General features: G+C 32.2%; 1 protein-coding gene across 1 annotated transcript in view; it reads right to left on the bottom strand.

Annotated features, from left to right (window-relative positions):
• Positions 1–2,471: 2,471 nt before the first annotated feature.
• The window catches only part of LOC118185760 (uncharacterized protein C05D11.1-like), a 95,200-nt gene continuing 70,561 nt past the window's right edge, over positions 2,472–27,110 (bottom strand). The window contains exons 17-21 of the mRNA XM_035355666.2: positions 25,053–25,213; positions 21,656–21,842; positions 14,875–15,018; positions 9,917–10,230; positions 2,472–3,229 (exon numbers count right to left, since the gene is read on the bottom strand). Coding sequence (XP_035211557.1) covers positions 3,169–3,229; positions 9,917–10,230; positions 14,875–15,018; positions 21,656–21,842; positions 25,053–25,213 — 867 coding nt within the window. The 3' untranslated portion in view covers positions 2,472–3,168. The remainder of the gene's footprint in view (positions 3,230–9,916; positions 10,231–14,874; positions 15,019–21,655; positions 21,843–25,052; positions 25,214–27,110) is intronic.

The raw sequence follows: 27,110 nt of genomic DNA, 5'->3' as shown, positions 1-27,110 counted from the left end.
CAAGCGATTATTTGCTTATCAGTTCTTAAGATTCTTCACGTTCAACTGTAACTTAGCGTTTACAAAGTGAGGAACTCTACACCTAACAATTAGAGATTTGTCTCAATATGCAAACCAATGTTCTCGCTAGTTTCTGTGTACTTTATACCCTAACTTGTCAACCTCTGCACAATGTACCTATGAGGGTTTACTTGATCTGGTAAAAGTCAACACCCCCGACAGTCGTGAAGCATATTATGGCTATGTCTGAAAGCAACTACAATATCAGACAAAGGTTTAAATAAGCAGTCTCTTATTTAAAAAGAACTTAGACTGTAAAGGCATGTTCTGATGCTAAAAAAATTAATTACAGCTCACAGTTACGTAATTAAACAAGAGCAGTCAAATTCAAACTAATAATGTGGACTAGTGGTCAAAGATTATACAATTTAATTTTTCTTTAATCTGGCTCAATAACAATGTCATATGAGGAAATAGAAATGAGAAATTATAGTAAAGGCTGAAATCATAAACAATTGGGTAATTTACATAATAAGAACTGCCCATATCTTCGAAGAATAATTTTCTTTATGTACTCAGTTTCTTTCTTAAACATGTTTCCTTTTCATTTTAGAATTTTTGGATTTAATTAAGGATTTCTGTTATTCTAAAAAAACACTAATACATTTAGAATGTATAGAAAATGTGGCTAATTTTATATCTTTAGCAATATGAACATTCAGAAGAAATATGAAATGTATATAGTAAAAGCCAGTTACAGAGCTGCTGTGGGAGAATTTTTAGAATTTAGTGACACACTGAACAACAAAATCTAGAAATGGCAAAACTTTTAGAATTTAGAGCAGGCATTGGAAGCAGAATTTAGAAAGGCACTAGGCAGCAGAATTTGGGATCCACAGACATTGCATCAGGTGCGAAAATACCTAGTGCCATGATGCATTAAGGCATATTAGATGAATCTTTTAAAGTGTAAGTTTTGAATTTCTTTATTAATAAAATAATCCCTTCTATAATGCCTGCCCATGTGATAAGGTTAGAAGCATTTTTAATATCTTCCATGCTTGTGTCTAGTGAAAAGTAGAGAAAATAAAGGGAAGATAAGCATGTTAAGATTCTAGTATCAGAAGTAAAACATTCAAATATTATGTTTTCATTGTTCTTCCAGATGTTCTCCAAAAAGTAACAAATTCATTGCAAACGCTCTGTAAAATGCATCCATTACCTGTTGATACCATGGAGACATTTTTCATTTTGTCACATATTTCTCGAATCTTTTAGAATCATGGGTCTATAAATCTTGCCTTCAAATCCTTCTAAACTTTCCAAGCTGCAATGTCTAAAATTCCTAAAGAAAAATTACCCCTACCATTTCTGTAACAGCAAAAAGCCAGAAATATTTTGGGGGAAAAAAAGGAGGGAAAAAGGTGTAAAATTAATTTTATAGAAAAAACTGATGCATATTCTGAGAATTTTGAATGTTCTGAGACAATTACATGGGAAAAACTTTTATTATGAAAAAATTTTTAAAAAGACGTTTTTAATTAATTACATAGCTAATTTTGCTTTTGCTAAGAGCTGTTTCATAAATTGTGCTTTATAGCATTATACCTTGTTTATTTTTCAGATTCAAAATATTGTATAATAAGTTGCCAAAATGAAACATTATAATATAACAGCGAAAAATAAAAATGTTTTATTTTAATGTTATTTTAATAAAATTAATCAATGTTACGATGCTTTAAAAAAATCGTTGAAAAATTCTCAGATCCCGGAATTAAAAAGTTTCTATAGAAACTTATTTTAAAATCGCCAAAATGTTGAAAAGTTGCCAAACTTAGAACCGTTTAATAAAAGAATTCACATCCCCAAAACCAAAAAGTTGTTTAAGAGCTCTTTATTAGAAAAAATGAATTTCGAAATTCTTATGTTTCACTTCTTGCTTAGAAACTCAAGTATTCCATCATTTATATTAGAAATAGAAACAAATTATAACTCATGAACCCATTCAAAACATAAATATATATACGTCAATGAATCGCCAAAAATATTCCTCCAAAATACTAATTCACACTGAAAACGGCAGTCGTAGAAACAAACAGAAATTGGTATTATTACTTCGTTTTGTAAATTTTGAAATCTGGAATTCTGGTACTTAAAATTTCTTAAAAATCCAGACTCGAAATTTCTCACAATATGATTTGCAAGCACAAAACTTATTTGGTAGAAACTGAAGAGGAAAATATACAAATGCTGTTCTACATATTTGTAGATTTTAAGCAGACAAGATAGAATTTATTGAATTTAAAATCTCTAAGCAAATAGTTCCTCATCAAATCACTTAAAATGTAGGAGGGGGGAAAAAAGAAAAAACTTTTATGAGATGGTCACTATAGTAACAGACCTTATATGTTTCAAGTAGAAGTGAATTATGTAAAAATTGTATTATTTTTTGTCAGGAAACACACAAAAAGTTATAGCAAGTACTTTATTAGAAGCAAAAATTAAAAAAGCATATATTGTCAATTTGTCAAAGTGAATCAAGATGGCAAACACAAATGCATTTTCCAAGAAACCCCTATGAAAAATGGATGAGGTCTATGGTAAGAGATATTTTGTCATTCTTGTGATAGACAAATAATATAATAACCAATTAATGCTATGTAAATTACATAACTGTCTATTAACAAAAAATTCATATCTAGAATGAATATTGAAAACAAATTATTTTTTAAGAAATGGAAGTTTTGTATACCATTATTTATCACTCAACATTTTCAGATTATGAGAAAATTTTTAAGGAGAGGGGGACAGCCACAGCAGAAATTTCATTCGTTCACAATAAAAATACATGCAATGGAAACAGAGATATTACACTTTTAAAAGTAAATTCAAAATTTAAAATACATTTAGAATAGCACTTCATTAAACATTAGCTGTGATTAAATTTTCTAATCCAGATGTATGTAAATGATATGATTAATTTACATAAATGTATACATTACTTAATATGCATTTATTATGGATTGAATGCATAAAATGGCTCATATATTCATGAAGCAGTTATATGCATTATGAGTAAAAATTACATTTTGTGAAACAATCAGAAATAATTTCCAATATGCAGAAACAAAATTATTAATTTATTTCAAATTCCCATCATTATCTGGTTTAATATTTAGCCATAAAACTTTCTTCTAATGAAGGCACTAAAGTAAGTTTCCTTGAAAACCTAAAAATAAGAAATTATTAAAATAAAAATATAAAACAAAAATTTACATTTACGCACTATAAAAGGCACAATACATACGTCATCAAAAACAATTTTACCCTCTTAGCATGCATATCTAAGCAAGACGTGGGTGATTTAAAAAGTTATTCTACTAAAATATATGTGAATGTGTACTGCCCAGGTACCTGCTATATATTTTCATAAATTTACCATGATTCCTAAAGCAAGAAATATCTAAATTTTCATTTTTAAGATGAAAAATAACCAAATTTTAGCTATTTTCAGTTTAAAAGTTATTACTTCAAACTGTTTTCCTTGAAAGAGAATGTGTCTTATAGGCTTAAAAAATATACTAATAAATAAAACTTAAAAAATTTTACAAATTTCAGTACAGTACAATAGTGCAATATAATCAAAATCAGTATGATAAACTAAAAATATAAGTTTGGATGACACTGCTCATCTCTTTGCAATTTAACTTTACTTCTATTAAAACCAGTTAATAAAGGTAGCCAAATGAAAATGCTAGATTTTTTATCTGAAGGGGGAAGCTATATACGTAGCGTATTTGGAAACTAAGTACCGTTTCATTCTAGCGCCGTCGCAGTGCTGTGGTAGGCGTCCCACGCATGCGCACTAGTCTTTCTTGTTCACTGACTTTCAATTGTCGCCATTTTGGTTGCTCTATGTTGTGTTTTCAGTTTGCTGTGCGCATTCAAAATGTTTAAGACAATTAGTTCTCCCGCTGACTGTGAGATTCGTGCCGTGATTAAATTTTTGAACGTGAGGAATGTTAAACCGGCCGAAATTTATCGTCAAGTGACAGAAGTTTATGGTGAATACGCAATAAGTGATGGAATGGTGAGAAAGTGGGTAAGAATGTTTAATGCAGGTCGAACAAATGTACACGCCGAGGCTCGGAGTGGTCGGCCTTCTGTTGTCACCGATGATTTGGTAAGGAAAGTTGATGAAGCAATTCATGAGAACAGACGCTTCACAATGACAACTCTTTCAGAGGCATTTTGACAAATTTCACGTACTGTTTTGTTCAAAATTGTATCTGACCGCTTGAATTATCGCAAACTGTGTTCCCGATGGGTTCCAAAAATGCTCACTGATGTTCACAAAACAAAGAGACTTGGTAGTGCCCTGACATTTCTCACGCGGTACAGTGATGAGGGAGAAAACTTTTTAAACCAAATTGTGACAGGTGATGAAACTTGAGTGTGTCATTTCACACCAGAATCGAAACAACAATCAATGGAGTGGAGATACACTCATTCTCTGAAAAAACAAAAGTTCAAAGTGACAATGTCATCACAAAAAATCATGTGCACTATCTTCTGGGATAGGAAAGGCGTTTTGCTTACTGAATTTCTTCCCAGAGGTGAAACCATTAATGCTGCACAATATTGTGAGACTAACAAAACTAAGGCGTGCCATTCCAAACAAACGAAGAGGAATGCTCAGTAAAGGAACTGTGTTGCTCCATGCAGTGCTTGGCCCCATACTGCTGGTGTCACTCAATCGTTAATTCAACAGTTTCATTGGGAGCAGTTCGATCACCCGCCGTACAGCCGGACTTGGCGCCATCCGACTATCACTTGTTCCTGCACATGAAGCGCGAGCTTGGTGGCAAGTGCTTTGGATCTGACGGTGACACGAAAAATGCTGTGGAGTCGTGGTTATCGAAACTGGTGGGAAGTTTCTTTGACGATGGTATACAAAAACTGGTCACCCACTATGACAAGTGTTTGATCAGGGTTCATAGCCACATTTTAGTTAAAAAAATAAGCACCTATAAGCACATTTTAAGAAAAAAAATAAGCACCCGTCTAATTATATTATACACAACTGCATAACCTTAAAAGAAAAATTAGACTTGCAATTTAAAATATAAGCAATGCAATATTTATCATGAGAATGAGCATTACCTCAACCATGGAAAACAATTTTTTTTTTTTTTTTTTTAAATGACAGTTCAATTTACAGAATTAGTTTACAATGAGAGAAAAAAAATGAATATGCAGAACTAAACTATATTACAAGATTTAATGATGAAATTTCAGTTCAAAATGTAGAAAATAAATAATAATAAGCCATATTAATTGTATTCGCTTGGCATCTAATAATAAATACAATTTATTTTCCCACTCATATTAATATTTAAATAATTTAAATCAAAATTCTGAACATTTTCTAAATTTTCATTGCATAACAGTTTTCCCTTAACATATATTCCAAGCAAAGTAATTTAAGTAAAAAAGAGGAACATTTCTGAAATTAGGAGACGGGAAATTGCTTCTTGCAGTCATCCTTAAACAGTAAAAGCTTAACTAACCCGCATACTCGGAAATTGCCGAATATTCCGTATAGTCGGGCGTAACTGGAAAAAGAGGAGGGGGGAGATTGTAGCCGTTCTTTAGATTTCTCGGCTAAATAAATGATTTTGACATTTCGATATGTGCATCATATAAAAATAGACCAACGGAACTGAGAAATATTCTGCTTAGAAAGCACAGTAAAACTCTTTTAAGTGTTCATAAATAAATCTCAGAATGAACATCAAAATTAATCATATCTGCAAAATATCGCAAACATTATTGCGCAATACGTGCGGCGTAATTCTTCCATATGTGATATTACGCAATCGGAATCAACAACTGCCGGTATTCGGAGAATAAAGAACTAAATAAAGGAAAGAAAAGAGACTTACTAATCTGGGGTGTTTTTGATTCTAATTTTGAACAGATTGCGTTAAATTTCCGCAATTTTCATTCTTCGCTTGGGTTGGGTAGACCGCAAAACTTTTAGTCCTATTCAATCCAGATTGGACAGTGACAAAAAAAAAAAAAAAAAAAAAAAAAAAAGTGCGCTGCTTCAATACTAGAGATTTTGCGGAGAAAGGGGAGAACCTCCCAACCTCCGTACTGTATAATGTATTGGGGGGGGGGGATATTCTGACTATTCGATTACTTTCCTTTTATTTAAGCCATTCCGCATATTATTCCTTAGAAAGCTAATCTGTGTAAAAATACACCCATTTTTGGAAGTTTATCTACACTTCAGGAGCTACTGCAACTATATTACTATAAATATTCATACATATGCTCATAATATACGCATAACGATCATAATAAACACGAATATGAACTGACCACGCGGAACGAGAATGCAAATTAAAATCTTGATAGAAATTCAAACGTGTGTAGCATTTGGGTGGGCGGAAAAGAATACCGAATTACCGGAATTTTCTACGGTTTTCGCAATTCTTTGACCAAAAGAACGACGTGCACCTGTCTATACTCTCGCGCGCACCATAGGTTACGTTAATGCAGAGAAAGGGGGGGGAAGCTATTTCCGGGAGTATGATTCACCATCTGACGTTCCATATAAGGAAGAAAAGTTGTTTATTTAGTTTCGGCTTTGGTACGGGAGGAAAAATGCGCGTTCATTAAAAAAAGCACTAAAAGCAAAAAATAAGCACTAAAAACAAAAAAATAAGGGCTTTAAAGAAAAAGTAAGCACCTATAAGGGCCCTTATATTTTATTTTCAAATATAAGGACTTATAAGCACTTGTAAGGACGGCTACGAACCCTGTTGATCATTGGCGGAAACTATGTTGAAAAATAGTTTAAGACATGTATTTTCATGTAAAAATAAAATTGGATTCGAAAAAATTGTTTTACTTTTTTTTTTTTTTTCTTTTCAAAACGGTATTTTGTTTCCGAATACGCCTCGTATAAAAAAATGTTAATTTACTTATCACTTTTCTGGGTATAAAGCAACAGTAGTAAGTACAGTACAAAGTATGTAATCCGGATGTCCATTATCCAGAATGATCTATAATCCGGACCTCAAAGCCACAATTTTTTTTTTTTTTTTTTTTTTTTTTTTTTTTGTATGCTTTACACATGCGTGTTTAATGCTACGCATGCGCGTCTAATGTTTACGCATGCACGTTAGCACAAAAAATGAAGCAACTTAAACAACTTACACTGAAAGAAATGTTTAATAAATTAAACAAATAAATATTAAGCTCTTTTTTTTTTTTTTTTTTTTTTTTTTTTTGTAAATTTTGATACCCTTTAGATCACAATTGCTCTTTATTTCATAAATTACGGTTTCATATTTTTAACTGTATAATTTCTGCATGACATCTTACCAGATTTAAATTGATGATCTATAATCCGGAAAACCCCTTATTCCGGAACCGCTGAAGTCCCGACAAGTCCGGATTACGAACTTTGTACTGCATTATTTCTTTATGCTTATAAATAACCTCATTTATTCCAGCTCTCAAGTCAGTCAAATCTTGTTGTGGTGCAACTAAGGTTGGGGAAAAGGGGGAATACCTCTGGGTGCCAAAACTGATGTTACGAAATTTTAGAATGAATTGGCACAGAGAAAGGGTAGTAAAATCTTCAGCTGTTCCTGGGTGCTGAAAACCCTAACTAAGGCTCTGAATATATCTGAATTATTAACATGCAGATCCATTTGAAATGAAGTTTGACACTCCCTAACAGTATGCCCACAAAACAGTAACCCACAAAAGTCCTTATCTAGTTTGTTTTCACAACCATTGTCTTAGACATACACTTTCATACTTTTCAAAATCGGCAACCCATTTACAGGAATAAAGCCTACAACTACCTTTTTCAAACACCATGCATAACATATGGAAAAGAAACTACTTGGAAAAGAAAACAAATGATTTAATGTTTAATTACATTTTATGTAAGATGAATCTTAAATATTATAAATTCAAACATTACTCTGTTTTCATTTGCCCCAAATTTTGAAACTATAAGACAAAATAATCATCTTAATATATCTCATTCTTATATTATTTCTGCTCTTATCTCAGCCAATTGCATAAAACTCGTCTCTGGAACTGGATATTTATTTCAGTTTTCAGTATATTTGTGAAAATTAATTTCAGAATTTTTTCCCTTACGAAGTAAACATAAAAATAGCTTATACGTAGTTATTACACTATTGTTGGAGGAGGAAGATACATAGTTATTACACCATTGTTAGAGGAAGTAAATGTTCATGTGGCTGTCCTTTATCTTGCTTCATAAAAATTTTGTATTCAAACATTTTTAAAATACATACATAATATGAAATTTTGAAATAACTGAAGTAAAAAAAAGTATTTTAATAACCTATTTCAGAAGTGCCAAACTTCTGCATTTAAATGAACCAATTTCAGAAGTTTAATAGCACCAAGAAATAATAACCTACTTTTTTAATCCATTATTTAGGAATATATTGAATAATAATAAAAACTATTTATTTCAAGGTTAGTAGTTTTGTATTCAGAAAGCTTTTAGAAACTGTTTGTAAGTCAGTTCTATTTTGGCATGCAAAAAAATATTATCTAGTCAGCTTCAAAGTGACAACCATTGGAACACATACATTTACTCCAAGTACTCTTGATATTCCTGATAGCATCAACAGAGCACCCTATTCTGATATGTGTCATATACTAATAGTTGCATTCATTTTAGCTAGCCAGATTATCTGAAAGAGTTGACTGCATAGAATAATCTTGATTATAAAGATCAGCAAGACAGAAGGTAAGAAAAAGTAATTGGAGCATAACAAAAACTTGTTTCTGATCTTTGGGGGGGGGGAAGAAGCTTCATTTCTTAAAACATGAATTGCACCAAACAGTCAAAAGAAAGTTTAATTTTTTTTTATATTATAACAAGAAACTGTGCTGTTTTGCATGAATACTTCTTCTATACTTCTATTATTGTATTTATCAATATGCAAATTCTGTACACTAAATTTGTTTAATGAACATCGCTGATCGCCAAGTCACCCCCGAGTCTGGGTGTAGCAGTTGGTAGATGATTCCCTCAGTTCAGAATTCAAAGCTGAATGTCTTGATGGGGGTGCAGCTGCTCATCTGATGGTCTAATCTATACTTTTACAGAAAGTATGGTAACACCATATAATAGTCAATTTTGGTTATTGTACATTTTATGCATGTCTAAAACATGCATAAAATGTACAAGATACTTTTTGCAGCTTCTCGAACACAGAATTTATTTTAAATTGCTTTTTTGAGTAATTTCCTCAGATAAAAAATACCAAGAACAAAAATTAATACTACAAACATAAGAAATTAAAAATATTGTGCTGAATAAATTTTACAGTAAAATATTTATGTTCTAAAATTTTATTTCTCAAAATTTAATATGTTAATTTTAATGTATGTGTAAGAAGCATAATAGTTCATTTTATGTAAAACTAAAATAGACATTAATGTAGTAATAAATATTGTGACCGCTTATCAGCCTTTTTCAACAATATAATATTGAAACTCTAAACATTCACTGTATATTATAAAAGGAAAACAGACATGAAAATACATACATATCTAAAAGTGTGTGTTTAATTTCATTAATATAGGCCATGGGAAAAAAAGTCACATATAGCCTGCCAAGTTTGATATGAATTAATAAGTCTTGTGTAATTTGGTTATAGCATCAGACATTTTGTAGCATTAAATCGCCTTCCAAAAAAGTTTAAAGAAATATATGTGTGACAAAACATTAAAAGTAAATAAATAAATAAAAATCAGAAATTTAATCAGCCCATTTCAGTCAGTTATGCAAGTTTAAAAAGGTAAGCTATTAACTTGTACATAATATTTGATATGAGGGAATACTTACTTCTCAAATCCTTGAACAATTTCATTTACTTTGTTTGGATGGCAACATATGGCACAGCGCGACTTACTAATATCAAATAGAGGTTTTAAGTACTTAATGCCTACACGTTCCATATCTGATGTAGTCACCTGTGATATTTTTTCTAACAAATTTCGGGTGTAATTCATGTCTATGTTGCGGTAATAAGCTTTAAGTGATTCCTCAGCTACATCAGCAACTGTTTTGATTTTCTCAATTATTTCGAAAACTGCACTGCTTGAGGCAGATTCCATTAATTCCTTTTCCCACTTAGATTCTCCATTTAAATGAGACTCCTAAAAAGAAAATAATTTATTATTTTAAACTGTAACTTCATATGTAAAATATTTGATAGAGAAGAAATGCAAATCATGTTAGTCTTTCAAACAGCAATAATCAAAAACAAAAATTTGTATCCAGAGAGGGGAAAGTGTTTCAAATGCAAAACATTTAAATAAGCTTTCTACTATATTTTAGTCAATTCACTTTCCCCAGTATAACAAAGTAACATTCTTATATGTTTACATCAACTGTTAAATTATTTCTTTAAAGTAGAAAAAGAAAGCAAGGCAGATATAAGAAGGCTGTCTATTTATACTGTTTTACATGAAAAAATAAAATCAGGGATTACATATGAGATAAAATGACTTCACATATGCAATTATACACATCGAAATGCTTCCATATTAAAGAAAATTAAATTACCTAAATAATATATTTTGAGGTAAGACTAATAAATATACAACCCCCCCAATTTAAGAGTTAAGGAAATGAGCTATGAATTATCTTAACATATACTTTCAATGTTAAAGTCTTTTAAAGATTCTTTTTAAAGTCTTTTAAAGATTTATTTTAGTTTTTAAACTTACTATTTAAGAAGAAATATCTTCTTTCATTGATTAGTCAAAACATTTACTTCTACACCATAATGACACAGATGTTATAATGTTAAAATGAAACTGTTAAGATATTTCTTAATTGCTGCAATACTGATGCATCATCATCAACTATGTGTGGATACAATGGGGAAGGCTGCTGATTTAAATGTTGACTAAAAGACTGTAATTACCAGAAGTCTTATACTGGGCTTATTAATACACAGTTTGCTTAATGACAGGATCCTGTAATTTTATAAATGCTCAAATGCTGTGTTTAGGGCATGCCTCAAACATTAATAATTCTTTTTTTTTTTTTTTTTTTTTTTTTTTTTTTTTTTTTTTTTTCCCTTCTGGTAAGGGGAAATAGCAGTAAACTTACATCAACCAGATTATTGAAAACTGATTAGGTTAACAAAAATTCAAAGAAAAACTTTATCATTGCACTGTGGCATCACACTTTTCATTAATGACATTGAATCACACTGTCTGGAGACAATTATTGTTTCTTTTAAGTCTTATAAGTGCTATATGATGGCTTTGCAGATTTCTCATTTGCTTTATTTTTCATAAAAAAAAGGAAGTTTCTGTAATTTTAAAACATTCTGATTATTTAAACTTCCTGGTTAGTTCAAGAGTTTTCTACCTTTTTACCCCATGCACTCCTTTCACCACTGTTATACCTCTCCTTTTCAAAACTCAAAAAATGCATATATATTTATTTAAATTTAGACTATTTTTTAATGTACTAGGAAAAGTTGATAAATACTAAAACTTGAATAAAAACAGATTTTCATATTCATAAATTTAAAGGTTAAATAAAAGCCTGAAAGCATCCCCTGAAACTATGAAAATTCCTCTTCCATGGAAGAGAGACCCTGGGTTAGTTGAATGCCATATAGTCAGGCTTTTACTGTACATAATTTCTGTATTTAGAAAATAAATGCTAAATTTACATATACAAATGATTAAATGTAAAATATTGTTTATGAACTTTTTTGAAAGAAAACTGGTGAAAAGTAGGTGCTTAATTTGAAAAGTAATTTGCTTAATTTGTGTCATGTTTGCTGTCCAGTGACTTGGCTGCATGTTGTGTGGAGTTTCTGTTTCCCTTTTACATGTACCTACTTAACAGTTTCACATCAGTCATCTCACTCAGTCAGCTCAATTGTGTCACAAACTGTGGAATACAAGAGCTGCGTGGGTTTTCTTTTTTTTTTTTTTTTTTCCCCCCCTCCTCTCTTTCTAAATGCATTTAAAGTTAGTAATCATATGTTTTCATCAGCATGAGTTGCCATGAAAAGTAACTAATTGACAGAATAAAGGAGTTTGTACCCATATCATACTGTTCATTTACAAGGACAGGTGATGGAGAGTGGAGACTTGTAACAGCTACTAGGGGTAGCAGGAATTGTCGGCAACCTCCTATCACTTATTTAGAAGGACAGAAACATATACTCTAATTAAACATATGATTAGTGTACTTAATGAAAAATGTACTCACTCAAGGCCCACATGGGATTAAGCAGCTGGCTACAACATTTTGTAGTTTCTAAATGCAGAAGCATGAGCCAAAATCTCTACATATAATAAAACAAAGAGTCTGTCTATGTGTGTGTGTGTCTTTCGTTCGTGCTGCGAGCAAGCTAATAAACCCACGGCTATGAAATTTGATACATAGGTGCATCTAGACAACAGCCAGTGCACCTCGAAGCGATTTTTTTTCGAAATTCGAATTAGCATTTTTTTTTTTTTATTTTATGTTTTGTGACGAAATTGCGTCATTTTGACACCTAATGGGCTATAGGAAAGTGAGATTTTACTCTACCCATTCCATTTTCACATCGGCATGAAACGTAGGCACTTAGTAGCTATTTTTCAAACTTAAAATAAATTTCGTGTTTCAATAAATCGATTAAATATGAATTTATTTAACAAAGTGAGCTTAACACCTTTTCAACAGGATTTTTTCTAAAAATGTTTATGTTTAAATAATGTACAGTTTATTTTTCTTTGATTTTTGGACACGTTAAACTTTCATTCTTGCGACTGCTTTTACAAAAAGAATTTTGGAAAAATGATAATATTTTGTATTTTTAAAAAAATTTTTAAATGAAGCTTCCGAGTACACTTCTCACAGTCAAAAAAAAAAAAAAAAAAAAAGATGATACAGCCTTTCAACATCCCTAATGAGACCTTGGAGTATTTCCATGAGCTTCTGTTGGCGAGATTTTAACTGAAGCCTGCTATAGGCTTTTAAACAATTCTCACCAACGCGCAGTTCCAATGCACCAGAAAGAGTTTTGAAATCTAGTCCCTGGTTTTTGAGCAGAATTTGAATGATATCTGCTCTCAGAAGAGTGGCAAGATGGCAAGCCTCAGCTTTGGAATCACATCCATTTATGTTCGCTACTACAGAGAAGTGAGTCTCGTACACTTGTCAGGAGGTATTTCCATCACAGTTGGATAGCTTTAGAGGTGTCAGAAAGATGTAGATACAAATTTAAAGGCATCAGATTTGTGTCAAGCTGTTATTATGGCTTTCTTCAATCTGTCAACTTCCTTGGCAACAGCAGCAGAAACTCTGTCAAGGATTTGTTGTCTGACAGCAGAAATTCTTCTTTTCATTTGTTTCTTGCAGCAGAAATTCTTTCTTCAAGTCTGTTTGGGCAGCTATGTTATAGATTTCTTCCTAATACCTTTTTGACTAGTACATGAATGAGTTGAAGCATGTGCAGTGCACCACAATATATGTATGTATGTTATGGCTCGAACAATAACATTTATAGTTACATGTTTCTCAATAGTATCAATAGTGGAGCACAATGATTTAAAATTGCTGATGAAAAATAAGACCACTAAATATAAAAAAATAAGCATCATCATATCATGCACAGCCCTCTCATTATATATTATATTAGTATTTTTCATAATTTATATTTGCTAATCAATGAGAAATACATCAATATTTTAAAACCTTTTTATAAAGTAATTTTTAAAAACTTGTTTTTGTTTTCCAATATTTTATATAGTATACTTCATCTCAGAGAGGCAACACCAATCAATACGTGAAAATGTGGGCTATGACCCAAAAAAGTTCAAATGGGTTTAACTGTTGATTTCAAGAACGGAAATCTTTTATTTTTTAATAGGGAAAGCAGTGAGTTCACCCCCTCAGAAATGGCAGATGTAGGCTACAAAAGGTGGGAACCTATGATTTAAAGTCTTTTTTTAAGTGCAAAATGGTGGTTGTATGAGGTAAACCAGTACATAAAAAAAATGATGTTGATAACAGCAGCAGATAAAAGCTTAGATAAATTTATTCTATGCATTACATCACAAATGAATTCAATCAGCACAACTGCAGATTATTTTGCCCATTTGTAGTTGCCAACACTCTTACATCAGCCTTTGATGCCAAACTTATTATTGGAAAGCTTCTATTTTTTATAACATTCTAAAAAAAAAATAAAAAAAAAAATCACTGATGAAGACAATCGTTTTCATAAACAACTTCTTACGGTCAATCCTCTGTAAAAAAAATAACAGCATTCAGTCACAACTTCATAAAGGTAGCTATTCAAAGCTTTCAGATTCCTGTTAATAGCCCAGATACCGTGAGAAATTTTAGCATCTATAGTTACAGATAGAGGACAAAGTCTCGAAGATAATATGAGACTACTATAATATTAGCTTTGAATTATTTTTTCCCTCATATTATTGCAGTAGTTTACTTGGATACACAAATCTGAAATAAAATTATTAGTATTTACTTACTTCTGAATAAATACAAAAATTTTAAGGTTTCATTTTGGAGAAAGTTCCTTTTTTTAATGTGAAAATTACATATTCATGTATAAGACATAAAACTATTAAACAAATTAATATGTACATTTTGATTTATGGGTATGTGTTTGTGTGCACACTGAGAAAGAAAGTCTGCATCTCATAGCAACTATGCAATTCAAAAATCAATTGTACAGAAAAATAAATTACATTTTTTTATGCGATTATATAAGTTAAATATTATATGAAAAATAAAAATTATCAAAAGAAGTTACTTACTACTATGTCACGTGCTTCTTTGTAAGCTTTAACTAAATGAGTTGCTTTGCCAATACTTAAATAAGTAAGACCAGAATCAGGAGCTGTACAGATGTAATAAGTGTATGCTAAGCCAAGACCTCGTATTTGTTTCCACATAGGGCCCTAAAAAAAAAAAAAAAAAAAAAAAAAAAAAAAGAACAAAAAGCTAAAAGATAATTAAAAAATTTCAGAAATGCTATAATATGAAACACATACCTGTACTATTCAACAGTCATTATTTAAGAGGTATCAGCAACCCCTATACCGACAATGTTAAATTGGCCATTTTTGATGTACCTTTTCTCAAAATCTGCTGTAGATACACGCTTGAAATTTTTTGCGTAATTAAAGTATGCCTATCTGATTATACTGAAATGAGCTTTTGAAACATTTTGAATTTTAGAGTAATTTACAGAACATTTTGTTAGGCATAGTAAAATTTAGCACTTTTTCACACAAAAAAAAATTTTTTTTCTTCTTAGTTTATCACAAAAAGCTCATTTCAGTAAATATTAGGAAACCTAATGAATAAGCCATAAAAATTTTAGATACCTGTGAGCAGTAGTTTCTAAGAAAAGGTACATCGAGTAGAAAAAAATCAAGTTTGGAGAAAAACGCTTTTATATGTAAAAATCCTCATTTATCAAAACATTCGATGAGAAATTAAAACTAGATTTTTTTACAGTTCTAATTTTCATAGAGATTAAAGAATGGTATTTTTAGAAAGATAAAAATGTAGAGAATTTGAAAATGCAAAAATCTGAAATCACCATTTTTTGAAGATTTTTTGTGTTCCAACACCCCTTAAAAGAATGTTTAAGGGCTTAAATGATTATGGATGGAAATGGTCCCTTAACCACTTTTTTAATACAGTTCTACTAAAATTGTCAAAAATTACCTCAGTTAATACATTAGACATTCATAAAATCTATCAATTTTTATTATAATTTTAAATCCAAACCTATTCTTAAAGTTTTTAAAATCATTATCTCAAAAATTTTAATACCTCCCTTTTTATCTTGTTCAAAAACTAGCATGACAATTATTCCTTCTTTCACTATCTATTTTTATTTTATTTATTAAAATGAGATATAAGTCTGATGAAATGGTACAGAAAATATTTGCTCCTTGAAGAAGGATCCTCTCAAGGAGTATAGTTAAAATGTGTACACTTAAAAATCCATAAAGCTTTTCAATAAGATCAACATGAAATGAAGATTAAGATTTATTTCATTTTAAAGCCACAAGTTTTGTAAATTCAGTAATAAAATTTGTGATTTTGCAATGAAATTCAAAATTTTAGAATTCATGTGACCATTATCATAAGTTCTACTGCTTTTCAGTTTTTTTTTTTTTAATAGGCCCTGCTGAAAAACAATATGGTGGTTTTATAGTTCAAGGTGTTTCACTAGATAGTACCCTTCTTTTATAATTTCATTTTTCCCCCTTTCTACAGAGAAACATGACATTCTGTTTTTCTAAGTGTAACAAAATGCATGGTTCATAATACTCATCAGAAATAACAGCTCAATATATTTCAATGAGCTGCTGAATTCAGAATTTGTGTATCCTTGAATAGTGGATGTTTCTTTTGAAGCATTATAAAATATTTTCTGTGGCTTACACAATCCTCCAATTTGCTATCATTGCCCAACTAAATAATTACAACCTGGAGCCTGTTTTAGAAAATATAGTAAGGAATCAATGTCCAGCAATAGTACCTCTATGGAAACTAATTTCTCCATCAAAAATTGAATAACATTCCTTTGAACACTAATCAAATTTCCTTAATTCTACTGTAAGCTGAATTAAGGCAGTTTTGTGTGCCAGAAAGTTTTGTGTGGTCACATTAACAAAAGATTTTGTACGAGGGCAATCCCAAAAAAAGGTCTCCTATTTTTGGGGGACGTAGAGAAAGTTTTAATACGCTTGTTGGCAACACTTGTGAGTGGTGCCTTCTCCGCTACCACATAAGCACGCAGGCGCTTCGCTCGGATGCTCAGTCTTGGCTTGGCAGCCATTCGAAATGGAGCTCCCGATAAACGTTACCGCCAAGTGCGAAGTGCGCGCAGTTATTCAATTTTTGAACGCAAAAAGCGTTAAGCCGGTTGAAATTCACCGCCTATTGACAGAAGTGTATGGACAGTCGTGCATGGATGTCAAAAACGTTCGCAAGTGGCGTAGAGAGTTTACAGCCGGTAGTACTGAAATTCATGACAAAGAAAGGAGCGGGAGGCTGTCAATTGCCAACGAGACAATCGCGAATGTTGAGTCTCAACGTTCGCGATTGTTGAGTTCGTATTCGTTAGACTTTCGCGATTGTTGAGTTCGTAAAATGCGTAAAGATCGGAGGATCATCTGGATGCTCCTGAAGCTCCTCAACGCTTCCTGAAGGGCATGGCGGCAAGCTGGTATGACATGGGCATTGTAAAACTGCCTCAGCGTCTACAAAAATGCATCAACCGAAATGGCAATTATGTTGAAAAATAAAGCATTCTGCAATCTTTAAAGTGATGTAGCAATTATAGAAAATAAACGGTTCTTTGTATATCTAAAAATCTAGGAGACCTTTTTTTTTTGGGATTGCCCTTGTATTATTACTTAACATTCCAACTGTTTTAACAGCTACTTAATCCTCTCAGCATTAAGGATGGAAAATTCCATATAGAAGGGTGGCTTTCATATTCATTACACGTGAAAATTTATGCTAGCTTTTAATGTACCCGATTTGGGTTGGATGTATATTGGTAGAAAAGGAATCAAAGTACAAAATGAGAAAGTCATTTCTTAATTATAATCAAGAAAATACCATTTATTTGAGACATTTTAAGGAACACTGAAACTTTAGGGCTAAACTCGTAATGCTCGGAGTGTTAAGTAATTTCATGCAAGCAAGATTTTTCAGATAATCAGGTAGTCGAACTACAAAACCATTTTCACATAAACACACTGATTCAAAATAAATGATATAACCAACTGATTTTAAAAGTAAGAGAATACACAGTTAAAGTCATTCAGATCTTGTATTTAGTAAGGAAAATGAAAATTACCTTAGAGAAAGATGCAAAAATTATATCTTTATGTTTTGTAACTATATATGTAAAGAGGATTTTCAGCAATAAAAAAGGATGCAAACGTTAAAATATTAAATCAATTAAAATTTAAAAATTTAATAATATGCAAAAAATTAATTAAATTGAAACTCAAACTGGGTTGTGTATTTTATAACTGTTATAGTATTACTAATTCGAGGCTAAAAAATTTTATATGCTAATAACACACTGGTCTGCGTTAAAATAACATGTCGAATAACGGTTATTGAAGAAGTCAAACAACATGAATCAGCATAATATTTGTACACTTTGCAGGACTAGTTTTCATGGTTTAAATACAGAACCATCTTCCTCAGCTGCCTAAGTGCAAATGAATGAGGTAAGATATGGTGGTTTGTGTGATTATGGCAAAACCTCAAGGGCTACCTGCCTAAGGGGGAAGGATACCTTTGTAGAGGACTTTCTAAGGGAAACTGGCTCGTATAATCGTTACACATGAGGAAAACCATGAAAACGCCCATGCAGCCAGCCTGTTCATGAGATTTGAACCTCGGATCGAACTACCAATTTTAAGTGACTTTACCACTTGACCACTGGTTGGCATAAGCTATGGTGATAAGATAAGAATGGCTGGAAAGAAGTCAAGCTACTGGCACCATCTATCAGTGAAAGGAGAAAAATAAAACATAACTTCCTTAAAGGTTGAAGATAAAGATGAATTGCAATTAGGGTTATTAACTAGAACGGAAGGAATTTTTAAAAAAAATTTTTAAATATGAATGGAGGCATTTCATAATCAAAAAAATTTTTCTGTTCTAATTAACAATCCCAATTTCAACCCATCTTTACCTCCAGCCTCTACAGAAACTACGTTTTAGTTTTCTTGTTTCATCGATAGAAGGCACCAGTACTTCTTTGAAGCCATTTTTATCATATCTTATGACCATACCTTATGTCGTTCATTTGCACTTAGGCAGCTGAGGAAAATGAATGACATAAGGACACTTCTGTATTTAAATCATCAAAACTAGTCCTGCAAAATTTACAAATATTATGCTGATTCTTGTTCTTTGACTGGTCATCAAAATTAAAGGATAATAAAACATAACTGATACTTAATGAAAATTATCAATAGAATTTGTACAAAAGCATTAGTTAAAATAAATTAAGATTGTTTTTGGCAGTTGATTTTTCATAAAATATTGAAATTAAAACTATATTTATGGAAACTGGAAAATGATGGAAAAATTAAATCACTTCTTGTCAAAAGCACTTTTCTTTAGTATGGTGAATAGTCACCTTGGACAGATATGCACACTTCATATCTTGATTTCAAAGACTTTACCAAAGTGTTGGTTAAGGTCTTGTGGAATTGCTGCACATTACTCTTCTAAAAGTGCACTTTTCAACTAGTCCGAGGAGGAATTTGGCATGCTGAAATCAGTGCCCTAAGAAAATGAGCTGCCACATCTCATACATGCTCAATTGGGTTCAAGTCGCGTAAGTAATGTGGCCAATCCATTCGATTGATATATTATGTTTGCAAGTATTCTGATACCGCATATGCTCGATGAGGCACTGTCATCCATTAGCAAAAAATCTGGGCCAACAGCATCCCTAAAATGTCTAATGTTGGGTTCCAATACCTAGTCCACATATCTCTGAGTGGTTACAGAACATCCTTGAAGGATATGCAGCTCGGTGCAGTCATTTGCCTTGATTCCTCCCCAAACCATTAAACTGTTGTCACAGACACAGGATATTTCACAGACAAGGGAAAGCAAATAGCATGTTCCTTTCTCTTTCCATCTAGAATCAATGTTCAGACTATGTCTGGACTTTTCAGTAAAGAATACTCCTGGTACTTTTCAGTAAAAGAATACTCCTGGCCTGGTCATCTTGGCTCCATTGAACATGACGACAGCACTAGTTTAAACAGGCCCCTCCCTGGAAGCTGGAGTGAGTGGAATGCAAAGCATTGGTTTCATATAGTCTAATTTCATTAAGCCTTCCTGCAGCAGTAGAACAGCTAATTTGATACCTTATGGCAACCCAAAGGTCTAAAATTAAATTTCTTGTAGTCATTTTGAGGTTTCTTTGAGCCAAAAATGACCCAAAAAAATGGTTTTCTGATGCAGTTATTGCTCTTGGTCTCCCTTGACCAGACTGTCTATGAACTTATGCAGTGCTTAAAAAGTGGTCCAAAACTCTTAATATGACACTTCGAGGGATATTCAAATCTTAGACGACCTCCATTTGTGTTTGACTTCCCTCAATCAATTATTCACCACTTTTGACCTTCACTTAAATGATGCCTTTGAACCATAACGACTGAATGCTGATCACTCTCAGAAACCACATTCACTTTAAACAACACTACAGCATGGAATTCTAACATCATTCTTTCACGCACTGCATTGTCAATCACTGAATTTGCATACTTCCAGTGCGAGGCATTGGTTGCAACATTAACTTATTGGGCATATTTTTTCTCATTATCTTTTAATTTTGATGACAGGACTAAAATAATATATTGTAAAATAACATAATAGAGTAATCACATATATAAATTTTTATAGCAATAATAAAATTTATATGACAAATATTATAAAGCAAAGTAGCATTACCTCTACAGTTTATTAGCTCCCGGTTAGAATCTTTTTTGGCAATAGAGGTTACTAGTTTATATTTAATAAGTGGTTCATTCATATATATACACACACACACAACTTAGTGAGTTCAAGTATTTTGTAATTATATCCTTTCTATAATTTATTAAAAGAAAGATATAGCTGTGTCTAATTTCTATCAATACTACTCCTAGAAAATATAATACTATATCAAATTATGCTCTAAGTAATGCAATAATACAACCACTAATACTAATCTCAGTTATAAGCATGCAAAGCAAGCTATCAAAAAATCCTACAGTAATGATATTAGTTCCATATACATAGCATCTATAGAAGTCTTTATGTGGCTTTTGTTTTTGCAAACACTGGCTGTAGACATATGTTCTCAGTTACAAAAATGCTTGAAATAATACAAATATCCATGTCTCAACAATCTTAAGTTTTTTATAACAACTACAAAATATAATTTTTTACACAACCCACAGATCTCTACAGTTATGCTTATGAATATTTTATTTAAAAAAATTATGCCATCCTCAAATCTCAAGAACATTTTATTTAAAAAATAATAAAATACAAAACGTGTGAGTTTTATGACAAAAATTGACCGTGATATATGATTTTAAAGTTTGAGATCATATCCAGAGGCCCTACAAAAATTCTAAACTGAAATGTTTGTATTCTAAACTGAATCAAAAATATCAGTTTTGAAAAATCTTTCTGATGTTCAACAATTAAGGGACAAGCATTTCGATGCAAAATTGTTCGTACTGAATTTTTTGAAAAAGATCTTAAAATTTCATAAAATTCATGTTCAAGAAAACACTGGCAAGCTAGAGCACTGGCACATAGCCACACTGTAACATTATTTTCATAAATTAAAAATGAAAAATATTTCTAATTTAATTAACTTTTTGTATTATTATTAGATTATGATGCTTAAGTAATAAGACTTCCTGAGATAACACATTCTAGTGTTTGAACACTTATATTATGTGTGTGTAAATTCTTTTCTCATATTATTTGTAATAATATAAAGAATGTTATATGCATGTGCAAGGAATGAATACTAACCTCAAGTTGAGTAAGATATTGAATTAGGACTAAAAGAGGTGCATAATCAGGATGTGTACAGTCATTTATGCCTGGTGCACACTGCAAAATATAGGATGATTCCACAGAGCTAATACCAGTAATTAGTCCTGATTGGTTATCTTCAACATCTTGCTTTAGTAACTCACAGCACTTTTTAACAGAGCAGCTAAATACATTAAAGAAATATTTAAAATAAATCTAGGCATAATATTTAAAATGTATTACAATTTTAGAAAATATTACTTCATTTTAATACTATTTTATTCAAAAAAAAAAAAAAAAAAAAAACATGAAGAATAAACTTACAAATATTTTACAAAATTTCTAATTAATTAAATAAAATTATATGTCATTCTTAATAAACAAGCAATATACCCTTCACATGTTAGTGTAAACACAACTGAAGACTGACATATACCTGGAAGAAACCTACAAGCCATTTACTATTACCAAACCATTTATGTCTAAATAACAACAAATGCACAAGTTTGACAGTATAAAATATTAATTATCTGTAAAGCAAAAAATATCCATATGCTGCTAAAATTTGCTTTATCATTTGAACAGCATTTCTTATATTTTTGGACAAAAAAAATATTAAACATATATCTTTACAAAGAATGCATTATATTAACACTAAAAAAAAACTGCTAGTATTACAATTGAACGTCATGAAAATATATCTTTACGAAATGTCCAACTGCAGTAAGATAGCTTTCCCGCAAAGCAGGTTTGGGGTTACGAGAAAATGCCAAAGGAAGGCAGGGTTGCCAGATTTCGCACGAAATCTCCCAGAGTGAATTCCTATCGGTTTGGCCCAGAATGTTTTCAAAGGCAGGCCAAATGCTATATAAATCCTGCCTGTATGCAGAGTATCGTCAGTGTATCACGAGTTAGTGCATTGCGAGAATGCATCATCAGTTTATCGTCAATTTACATTTTGAGGGTGTTGAGCTAAGAGAGCAATCGACCGAATTGGGAGCTGTACTTTAGTGTTTTGCCATAAAGCTGTCTTCACCATTATAGCCTGATTGATGGCTGTGTTGCTGATTGTTTCAGCATGTTTGTTGATACAAGTTTTGCGACGACTGTAGACGTGATTTTGGAGCTGCCCTGAGTAATATTGGCTAAATAAATTGTGTTTCGATTCTTCATCAATCACTCCAAGTCTTCGAGCCCGTAGAATGCAACAACATCAAGTTTGGTTCATCTGATTATGGCAAAGGCTATGCACATAAAAGGGAAGGTTGTCTTAGTGAAGGAAGTCTGGGGAAAACTAGTTCATATCCACAGCACACATGGGAAAACTATGAATACACCCATGGAGGCAGCCCATTCACTTGTTTTGAACCCCGTCGAAATACTAGTGTTCAACAACTTTACCACTCAGCCACAAATGAGGACATGAAAATACAGCCTTCATTTATTAAGATTTAAATTAAAACCTGTAAGTAATGCTTTATAGTAAAGCTCATAAAGATTGTATTCATTTACAGCCCATAGTAACCTTATATTTAACATTAGACACAAATTCCAAACATATATATATGTTACGTTAGCCAAGTCTGTTGCTGCAGAATCCATGACAACTGTCATTTTATACTGCAAATTATATTTAGAAAGATAAGTTGTTTTTAATTATCAAAATTAACAAATAACTAAATAACATATATCCCTGGCAAATTGATGAATAATATTTTATTATTTGTTGTTACATCATGCATGATTACCAACTTATGGTAGTTTGAGAAATAACTCATACATCAATATTTTGTTATATATATATATATATACCGAACAACAGGTTAATCTTTTATATTGACTTGGCAATAATTACAAACTTGGGAGAAATGAGCTGCAAAGCACTGTGTGCATTGATAAGGAGAAATTTAACATAAACTTCTCACTATATGCAAAAAATAGGTTTGCAAATGATATTCAAAAGCCAAAAAGATTAAATTTAGTACTGTTTGAAGAATTGATTTGTTATTTAAATAAGCCTTAAATATATGTGAGGATTTATTTATTCAGGACTCAGATAAGATAGCATATGTGGGAAAAAGGCATACGTATAACAAATAACTAATATAAATTCAGGCTTAATTTCCTCAACATGCTGTAGAAGCAGGATAAAATTTAGCAGAACAATATATCTTTAGTCGCCAATCCCATGATACACAGCCATTAGAGTACAGCAGATGCTAGCTAAGCTTCATGATAAAAGCTGGAAATTTGAAGGTTTTTGGATATCGCAAACCAAAAATAAAATTTCTGATTAATGGAATTTGCAAAGAAATGTGGAACAATGGTAAGAAATGAAGATGATATAACAGAAGTTTCTATTACGATGATGCCGTCCCAATTATCCATCAACTAACTGACAGTGAAATCTATAGAATGATTCTAAAACAAAAAAAAAAAATTCTGACTGAATTGATATTCTCAACATGGCAATTACCAGACATGAACAATGAAACTTAGTAACTGAAGAATAAGTTATGGCTATCTATAAAATTAAAGAGAAAGTATCAAAACAAAAAGCAAAGTAACTTATATTGAAAGAAATGTTTAATAAAGCAAATAAATATTAAGCTTTTCTTTTTGATTCCATTAAGTTAACAAATGCTTCTTTATTTCCTAGACAACGATTCACATTTTTAGTTGTCTAACTTCTATGTCATCTTAGTAGATTTAAAATTGATGATCTAAAATTCAGAAAATTCCTGAATCCAGAATTGCTGAAGTCTCATGGAATTTTGACTGATTTATTTTATAGAAACAAATCTATATTAAACTTTTACTGCATTCAATTAAATACAATAATATTATATATTTATTACAAATATATAAAATTATTATCAATGATGACTATGTAACAACATTTTAAATGAAAATATTAATTATCAAAGCAGAGCAAAATTTCCCTATGAAAATGAGAGAAATAATTAAAATTCCATGTAAATATTTTTAATGAAGAATATATGAATTATGTCACTTATTATAGCAAAGCATTTATGGGATTTCACGAGGTTTGCCTTCATGGATAAATTCATTCATTAAAAAAAAAAAAAAAAAAAAAAAAAAAAAGCTCATATTTATGTTCAATGAATGTCAGGGAAAAAACTATTAAAACCTCATACACTGATCCCTTGCCAGGTGTCAAAACCAAAATAAACTATCCGTATTTAGTGACCTTGTCAACCCGATTCACTGTGTACTAAATGAATAATTAATACTAATAAAAATGTTCATTACATAATTACAAAAGATTTTAAATATTGCTCAAGGAAAATATGGCAATTTGGAAAAAAAAAGAGAGAGAGAGAGAGAGAGAAGGAAAAGAGGAGGGGAAGAAAGAAAAGAAAAAAGTAATTACTTCATTATTTCAGGAGAAACAGATGGTGGATAAAGTTCTTGAATCCAAGCTTCCTCTGGTTTGACCTTTTGCTTCATGTTGTCTAAATTCAAAGCCAAGTGAACTGTCATTTTTTCAGGTTTTGTTACTGCCTCCCTTACTTCATTCAGTTTTGAAATAACCTGAAATTAATTTAATCATGGATATAAAAGAATTAAGTATAAGCTTTAGCTTAATTTTCTCAAATCCATACATGCATCAAACGTTTATACGTATTTTTCTTGAAACAATGATTTTGCAAATACATGATTTTGGCATGATGCCAACTAAAATTTTGAGGTCCCAGAAATCACTGAATCTCTTATCAGCAACTAGTATTCTCTGAGCCTCAATATGCTCAACACTCACTTTGAAAAAATAATAGGAAGGAAAGGCCCCTTTCCCCCAGGGCTGTGGAGTCGGTAGGGAAAATGAACGACTCCGACTGATTCCAGCTCCCTCAAAAGTCATTGCAACTATTTTTTTCTTGTAGATATGTGAACGGATCACATATATGTGTCATGCGGATATGTGTCATGCGGAAGTTCTGCAGGCATAGTGTGGATGCAGAACAACAGATGGCTCTGTGGTAGCGAGGGCTCTGAAATCAGTCAGTTGGTGAGTGTCGCGCGAGATGGAAGTAACACGTGTTGAGCAGCGCGCTTACATCAAAATAGCCGTTCTTCGAGGGAGAAATGTGATGGAATGTTACAGTGAATTAGTAGAAGCCCTGGGGAATAATGCCCTACCATATCGTACAGTAGCAGTGGGTAGGAAAGTTTCAGCAAGGATGTGTGTCAACTAGTGATGAGCAACGTTCGGGACGACAAGTGAGTGTGCGGACTGACTTGGCACATGCCGTCATCGAGCACCTCATGGATGAAGACAGACAATGGACGTTACTGGAGTTAGAGACGGCAAGTGGCATCGAGAAATGCACCGTCCACAGGATATAGCTTAATGAGCTACAGCTACGAAAAATCGCTTTGCGGTGGGTACCACATGCACTGACGGGATTTCAAAGGTGGGTGCGCTATGCAATATGCTCCGACCACTTTGCATGCTGGCAACAGAACAGCAATCAATTCTTGTCACGAATAATCGTCATCGATGAATTTTGGGAGAGGGCATATGAACCAAAACTGAAACGTTAGTCTGCAGAGTGGCGACATCTTGGATCACCAAGACAGCAGAAGGTCAGTCAGAATCCTTCCCCAGTCAAATTGATGGTGATCGTCGCGTATGATGTCAGGGGTGTCATTGTTTGCCACTTTGTTCCTCAAGGCAGAACAGTGACTGCACAGTACTACAGGGACTTCCTGGTGCAACAGGTATGACATAGCGTTTGGGATAAAAGTCCAGATCTTGTGGACAGTGCAATAATTCTGCAGGACAATGCAAGGCCACATAAAGCAGTGTGTACGGCAGCTACTCCGAAATTGGGGATAGGAAGAATTGCAGCACCCACCGTACTCTCCTGACCTTTTGCCCTGTGACTTTGATCTCATTCCCAAGATTAAGGAACCAATACGTGGTAGCCGGTTTGCAACATGAGAGGACATTGCTAATGCTGTGTGCCAACAGATGACCCGATTCACAGATGGTGCGACAAATGCTGAGGCTGATGGTATTCAGCGCCTCCCACATCGTTGGCAGCGTGTGGTGACAGTAGCAGGGGACTACATTGAGGGTCTTTAGGAACAGGTTTGTCATGTCAACTTTATGTGTATTGTGTTATCATTCTTTTGCACGGTGAAGGCCATATTGCCTTGTATACTACCATAATAAATTTGTGTGTTACGATATTTCAGTGCTATTCATTGTCCACACATGTAGTTAAGCCCTTGTCTATTCGTCTGTATATGTCACATTTTCTAACCGGACTGGTATCGTCAAAAAAAAAAAAAAAAAAAAAAGAGTTGCCATGACTTTTGCCCCAACCTACGTATATATGGCTTTCGTCTATGGATGCCATTTTGGGTGACGTGTTGTTGCGTTAGATAAAACGATGATAGCTTGACTCGGTAATATTAACATTTT

Source organism: Stegodyphus dumicola, chromosome 7, assembly GCF_044657685.1.
Source record: "Stegodyphus dumicola isolate Sdum_Otavi_A_Nest chromosome 7, ASM4465768v1".
In the NCBI taxonomy this organism is placed as follows: Eukaryota; Metazoa; Arthropoda; class Arachnida; order Araneae; family Eresidae; genus Stegodyphus; species Stegodyphus dumicola.
Note: the sequence above shows the minus strand (reverse complement) of the source record. Positions and strands in the feature narration are given on the sequence as shown.